Source organism: Barbus barbus, assembly GCF_936440315.1.
Source record: "Barbus barbus genome assembly, chromosome: 35".
Classification (NCBI taxonomy): Eukaryota; Metazoa; Chordata; class Actinopteri; order Cypriniformes; family Cyprinidae; genus Barbus; species Barbus barbus.
The window spans coordinates 2,677,891-2,685,753 of NC_136763.1; the positions used below are offsets into that span (position 1 = coordinate 2,677,891).

At 34.4% G+C, this 7,863-nt stretch overlaps 2 protein-coding genes across 2 annotated transcripts in view; both read right to left on the reverse strand.

Annotated features, from left to right (window-relative positions):
- Positions 1-1,691, reverse strand: part of LOC306855453 (interleukin-17 receptor D) — a 43,192-nt gene extending 41,501 nt beyond the window's left edge. The window contains exon 1 of the mRNA XM_079394190.1: positions 1,550-1,691. Coding sequence (XP_079250316.1) covers positions 1,550-1,663 — 114 coding nt within the window. The 5' untranslated portion in view covers positions 1,664-1,691. The remainder of the gene's footprint in view (positions 1-1,549) is intronic.
- Positions 1,692-4,477: 2,786 nt separating this feature from the next.
- LOC306854754 (homeobox expressed in ES cells 1-B-like) lies at positions 4,478-7,610 on the reverse strand (the record flags this gene model as incomplete). Its single annotated transcript, XM_079392993.1, has 4 exons — positions 4,478-4,588; positions 4,713-4,814; positions 5,536-5,675; positions 7,424-7,610. The coding sequence occupies 4 exons, from the start codon at positions 7,608-7,610 to the stop codon at positions 4,478-4,480; spliced, it is 540 nt and encodes a 179-aa protein (XP_079249119.1).
- Positions 7,611-7,863: the final 253 nt, after the last annotated feature.

A 7,863-nucleotide genomic window follows, 5' to 3' on the forward strand; every position in this document is an offset into this window, starting at 1 on the left:
CTTCCTAAAAGGAAATGCCAAAGAATTTTAATAGAGCAAACAGTTCACTGACTTCCTATGGGAAATGACTTCAAAGCAGCCCTGTCCCTCCAAGACAATGAGATTGTGGGGCAATCTGCAAATTGTGTGGCAATCAGCAAACGACCCAGACACGGGTCAGCAAGAAGAAAAGCCAAAGACAAACACTGCCAACACAATATTCATTTTTTAATCATACCTTTGATAGCTGATACTCATATTAAAAGGAAAAGTAATATTTGCCACAGATATCTCTAGCTGGTCTTTTTTATAAATGGAAAGGCTGCTGAAAAACGTAAGAAAGAGTAGCCAACATTTCAAAATCTCAAAATAACGCTTAATAGTCCAAAAACACTTTAAAACATAATTGAGAACTCATTAAAGTCATCTATAGGCAAATAACTAAACAACCATTCATGCAAAATGGTTAATGAAGCAGTCATGTGGCGGTCTATAAATGTTTAAGCCATATATTAAACATCAAGCTGATGGTAGCCATTGACTTCCACAGTATTTTTTTTCCATTCGATGGAAGTCAATGCTACCGTCAATTGTTTGGTTGCCAACATTCTTCAAAATATCTTCTTTTGTGTTCAACAGCTCAAAAAAACTCTTGGAATAACTTGAGGGTGAATAAATGACGACTAAATTTTCATTTTTGGGTGACTGTCCCTTTAAATAACCGCAATTAAATATGTTTTCAACGTGTTTCACCATAGTTTGGATTTTTACAATGCCAATATAAGGATAGAAATTCAACTGAATGCTTAAAGCTGTGCAGCCACTGATCTCTAGTCTCCCACCATTCAACTCCATTCACACAAGCATCAACAGGTCAACTCCAGCAACAATAGATCAACAAAAGACCCAACTGAGAGACTCATTCATACATCTGACTTACTAAAAAGCTCAGTGCTCCTGACCGGATGAACACTGTTTGCACAAGACTTTAACTTCAAAAACATCATACAGGTGCACTCTTCAAAGATTCTAGTTCTTTAGAGATTAAAAAGTTTCTTTAGATCAGTGGGTTGAAGCCACCAAAACATACATGGTTTTCAGAAGAACTAGATGATGAAAAGTGGGAAAGTTACGTTTTAGCCCTTTATTTTTGGTTTTGTTTGACCACCTCAAACCAGCTAAGGTTCTTGTAACATTGTAACTTGTCAATAAGACCAACTTGAAGCAGCTACCATGTTATTAAAGGCATGCAAATACATTACAAATGCTCTATGGTACCAGAACTTTATTAAGTGTGTAAACACAATTAATCTGCCCTACCAATAAATATACTTGCTTTCGGATACTTGCAGGCTATTTTAACTTCCACACATTACAAAAACACTGATCAATACTTCACTATAGTTGTTGAAACCTCTCATTTAGACAAAGTTTTAAGCAAAAGGGAGCTTTAAATGTCCTTCTGAGGTAACTTGACATGACTGAACTTGTTTGTAAAGTTTTCAGCTCGTGTCATTGACAGAAACATCGCATGTTAATGTTTTACAGAGTTCACTCGTGTGTTTTTTACCTTGTAGCTGCATTTATCCGAGTTTCCTCTCTTTCCTGCGTTCACCGGAGCGCTGCGGCACAAAAACACGCACAAAGCCGTGAAAAAATGAACAAGTCTCCGTGACCCAGCCATTCCTGTCCGTCCATGAAGCTCCACTGATGGGAATGAACGCGATCGTGAAGGAGGTGCAAGAGCCTCACAAGGTGGAGCTGTGTGTGTGTGTGTGTGTGTGTGTGTGTGTGTGTACACAGCAAAATGCCATTCCAATCCTACTGTATCTGTAGTATGCACATCCAGTGCGCGCGACTAGACCTATAATGTTGAATAGCAGGCAGATTACTGCATACACTACAGCAGAATGAAAATGAATAACATCTCAGAAACTCAACAGTTTATTGCATATTTTAATTAAATATATATATAATTTAAGGCATTAAAATGTACTTATTGTGTTTGGCTTATGCTTCACATCTCATTATGTCACCTGTTTAATTAAGTAGCCTAATAGTTTTTTAAAAAGTAAATAGCCAACACAAATAGGCTACATGCATGCATTATAGTATAAAAAAACACCCACATTTTGAATCAATTTTTTGTGCACAGAACTAGAGAATAAAAATACTTTATTGCCTTTAGAAAATAATATGTGAAACAGGGCACATGTTTAAAGTAATCAATATGTCGCATGCTTTGTTGATATCAAATAATAACATGCTCTTTCTGCAGTATATGCATTTTTATTTAAATGTAGTTTTATACAACCATGAATTTTCTACATCATGTTGCATATTTAATCCGAGATCATCAAAATATTTCCATAATGGATGCAGTGAGTATCCATAGCCTACTGCATGCTGCAAAAATAGTACAAGTAGTATGATAGTTTGCTATTCTGAACATGTACAAGATTATTTCATAGTTCATTACTAAGCCATGTTCATTTGTACAGTGGTAAACACACTTCCACATTTCATTGTCATTTAATTTCAGGTTGCAAAACCTGACAAACCTCATATGAGAGATTCACACCCTGTTATGTCACGCTTGACACATGTGAGAGATCTGAAGCATGTATAATCATATGCAATAATGGATTATTGATGCATTAGTCAATTTTGAATGATCTGTTACTAGCATATGATATGAGATTGGTTATTCACAATCTCCTTAATTGCTAAGATAAACACATTTTCTTCAATAATATTAAAATTGCATACCAGTTACTACTAAAACCAGACACATAAATGCATATTCACTACCCTGAAATCAAACTTTATCAGCAGATGATAAAGAAAATCCAGCAAATGTGTGCAGGTACAAGAATGAGTAATTATAAAACAGGTGAATGGTATTGTGAGAGTTGAAGTAATGGTTTGGACCAGTAAATTCAGTTTGGAGTGTCAGCAGTCAAGAAACACGATTCCTTCCAAATATACATCACCTGGAAAATATTGCTTTCTATGTAATCCTGATGATATTTCTGGCCGTGTCTCAAATGCTGGGGGAAAAAAGGACAGAGAGAAAGTTCAGCTCATCTACTCTGTAGCCAACAGCCACGATGGGCATCCAACGATCCTGTTTCAGATCAAAGACAGAAATCTGGAGGCCACAGATACACCCAGATCCTCTTTCAGCTCCGCTTCTGTTATTGACACTCGCATCAAAACAAGCTGCTTTAAAGGTGACCCCACCAGCAATGCCCCCAACAGCTTTTATGATGCATTCATTATGCAGTGCATAAAAATATAAATAATGAAGCTATAAACGTGTGTTATCGCCCTGTAAAAATGTGCTTTGATATGCTGGACAAATTATAAATATGTCTCTCTTCATGAAGGAATTATGTAGCTTACGCTTTTTTTATTACATGGTGTTTTCAATTTATTGTTGTTCCTATAATTAATTAATACATTTTTAAATCACATAAACATGAATTATTCCCAATGTTTTAAATAAAATGTATTTTGCACTATATTTTTATTTGAAAAAAAAAACAAATTTACTTGGGGAAAAAAAGCTAAGAAACTATTTTCACTCAGTAATTGCGAAATTTCAAAGAAACGGCAAGTTGCACATTGAATTAAATGTAATATTTTGAGGTCTACATGTATTTACTTCATCCAATAATCTTTGTTTTATCTACAACTTCAAAATATCAGTTGCTACCATGGCATGTACAAAAGATTTTTGACTATATTGTAACTTAAAATATTATTTAGGTGGATCACTGTAATATTATACATTATATTATTAACAGAATGCATTTGTTAATTTAAAGACAGTTTGATTTTTATTTTCAGTCTACACTGTAAAAATATATTTTTTTATGAATTTGTAAATAAAACAACAATTATTGGTGTAAATTTTAGAAGAAAATAATATTTAAAACTAGTTTTTACAAGCAATTTCTAAGTAAAATGGTTTAATTTCAGTGTATTTATGTAACAAATTAGAAAAAAGGCATTATGTCATAGCAAGATTTAAAACAATAGCGCCACCTGGTGTTTGCATATGTGTATAATGTGTATATAATATATCATTTTAAACACACAAGTGCTGGAAATCCCTCGACTACCTCAAATGCAAATGTAATTCTGTTGAAATGCCCCCCTCAGAGAATCCCCTCTTTGTGACCCAATCAATGCTTAATAGGTTTACTGAACCCTAGTTACAAAGCACTAATTAGTTTGGAGGTGGAGGGTGATGTGTTTGCTTAATAATGTTAACTTAACCCCATTTAGAAGTAGAGAACCCATCCCAGAATTAAAAACCTAGATTAAAATTGTGTTTATATTGATTTTATTCAGCAAACACAATAAGAATCTTTAGCATTTAAATCATAGTAAAAGATTAATAATTCATAACTTGTAAAGACACATGTAATAAATTACAACATCACAGAGCAAGGCAGAGCGACATAAATAATAATATGTGGATCTGTGACAATCAGCGTTCTTCTCTGCTGGACTGTAAATCACTGAGGACATTTTTCACCATGAGAAACTGAGATTCTCTGTGGGAACGCTTCAGCTTCGCTCTTCTGTTCTGGAACCAAATCTAAGAGACAGACAAAATTTAGACTTCTATTTTTTTTAAACTTATTGCATTTCACATCTTCCAGTTTAGTCCAAGGTCAAGTACTCATCCAGATATCCCATAACAAATAATACTATATATACACCTGAATTCTGTCTTCATCTAGATGCAGTTTCTTAGCAAGATCTTCACGTATATCGATGCCTGGGTATGAGTTCACTTGAAACACACTCTCCAATATCTTGATCTGGACATAAAAAATGTATAGTTAATAGCACAATTACAGATAAAAACACAGTTTACTCTATATTTATTATATTACAAATAGTCCATGGCTGAAACAGCTTTCAATGTTTTGTTATTTCAGTGTAATAGGTTGCAAAAATCATAGTTCACAACCTGCAGTTTTGTGCATTTGACTTTTATTTTGAATAAATTAAACCCACTGATTTAGTTCTGGCACATATGATTTAAAGGAAAAATAACACATATGTGACCCTGGAGGACAAAAGCAGTCATAAGTATAGCACGGGTGTATTTGGAGCAATAGCCAAAAATACATTGTATGGGTCAAAATGATAGATTTTTCTTTTATGCCAAAAATCAGTAGGATATTAAGTAACGATCATGTTCCATTAAGATATTTAGCAAATTTCCTACTATATAAAAACGTAATTTTTTAGTAATATGCATTGCTAAGAACTTCATTTGGACAACTTTAAAGGCCATAATCTCAATATTTAGATGTTGTTGTTTACACCCTCAGATTTTCAAACAGTTGTATCTCAGCCAAATATTGTCCTGTTCTAACAAACCATCAATGGAAAGCTTTATTCAGCTTTAAAGTGATGTTTAAATCTCAGTTTAAAAAAAACTGGCCCTTATGACTGGTTTTGTGGTCCTGGGTCACATATAATTTGAAATATATGTTATGGTTCAGTAAATCGCATGTACAGCTCATGATTTACCTGAACACTAGAGAAAGCCGTCCTCGGCCTGCGCCTGATGCACCAGTTCAGTGTCCTCCTGTAAGAGTCATTCACCCTCACATCCACTGAAACATCACGGTCTGCGACCACCCCACGGTTCTGACCCGCTGGGTTCACGTCTGAAGTAAATAAAAGAAGAGCAAGATGTTAGGAAATCATCTCCATCATTCAGTTCTTGCGCCCTATTTGCTGAAAAGTGCGATTTATTCAAGTGAATCGGTTTGTTCGAACAGATCGCTCCAGAGAATCGGTTCAGTAAACCGAGTCATAACTCGAAATGATTCCTAGATCCCATATATGACCCTGGACCACAAAACCAGTCATAAGGGTCAATTTTTTGAAATTGAGATTTATACATCATCTGAAAGCTGAATAAATAATATTTCCATTGATGTATGGTTTGTTATGATCGAACAATATTTGACTGAGATACAACTATTTGAAAATCTGGAATCTGAGGGAGCAAAAAAATCTAAATATTGAGAAAATCTTCTTTAAAGTTGTTCAAATGAAGTTCTTAGCAATGCATATGACTAATCAAAAATGAAGTTTTGATATATTTACAGTAGGAAATTTACTAAATATCTTCATGGAACATGATCTTTAATTAATATCCTAATGATGTTTGGCAAGAAAAAGTGATAATTTTGACCCATACAATGTATTGTTGGCTTTTGCTACAAATATACCCGTGCGACTTAAGACTGCTTTTGTGCTCCAGGGTCACATTTTTGGTGCAGGGTTTACTTCGAAACAATTTTCCCTCAAGAATTTCATAAAAAAAATAAAAATAAAAAAATGTTAGGTAACACAAGTGGAAAGGAAAGACTGAAGTAGGCTATATTTTCGTGTAAAACATATTCTAATAATATTTGTTTTATTCATAACTTATCCATAATAATGTTGTCGTAATATTAATATTAATAACCAATTTTATTATTTTATTTAATTTTCAAATAATATTTACATTATCCCCAATATTGTCAATAATATCATTTTTACAGTATTTTGGAGGATATTTTCACTTTAAAATCTACAAAAAATAGCCTACTCTAAAATTAAAGTCTAAAAAATCAGGAAAACACATCAAATTATTCAAAGTGAAAATAAATATTAGCAGATTTTAAAGACTGATACATAATGCTTGTTGTATCCGCCTTATTTAGCAAATTGCCTTTGAATAGCTCAGTGCAGGAAACAGTAAAACTATTTATACTACAAACCAGCGTGTTTATTAAGTAATTAAAATCATATCAAAACTACTTCCATTTTGCAAAGTCAAGCAGCAGAACGGACCATTATTTACAGATGAAATAATGAATATCAAATCACTCACTTATGCTTAATTTTACAGAGATAATGCAGTTGCACAAGTTTGAAGAGTTTGATGGAACATATCTAAAATATATGTGACCCTGCAGCACAAAAGCAGTCATAAGCAGCACACACAGCTATATTTGTAGCAATAGCCAAAAATACATTGTATGGGTCAAAATTATCCATTTCTCTTTTATGCCAAAAATCATTAGGATATTAAGTAAAGATCATGTTCCGTGAAGATATTTTGTAAATTTCCTATCGTAAATATATCAAAACTTCATTTTTGATTAGTAATATGCATTGCTAAGAACTTCATTTGAACAACTTTAAAGGAGATTTTCTCAATATTTCGATTTTTTTGCACCCTCAGATTCCAGATTTTCAAATAGTTGTATCTCAGACAAATATTGTCCTCATAACAAACCATACACCAATGGAAAGCTTTATTCAGCTTTCAGATGATCTATAAATCTAAATTTTAAAAAAAAACCTTATGACTGGTTTTGTGGTCCAGGGTCACATATTTGTGCCTAACGTGTTATTTTACCTGTCCACGGTCGGTAAGGTGCTGACAGGACGGTTCTCTGATCCGGTCGGTCGAGTCCCAGGATGCTGTCGATGGTGAAGGCAGACTGTCTGGGCATCGAGCGGTTCTGATGCACGCTGACTGTGAGAGAAGCCATCTGTAGATCAAGTCCTCTTCTTCTGCTGCGATCTGAAAGCTGGAGGTTCATCTTTATAGCTCCACACTCCCCGAAACGTCACTAATTAAAGCCTGAGACTGAATATTTTACATAAGAATCGCCGGCCCTCCGCATGGGGCCCCTGGACTGCAGGTAATTCAGGGTCCAAACGAAGCCTTCCAACCTGAAGCAGCAACCTGTAATCTCCTGGAGACACCGAATCCCTGCTATTGAAGCTGCTATTGAACGGGACAAAACAGGGCTGATGTGTCATTCTTTTTACTCACCAGGTAGAAAATTAGGC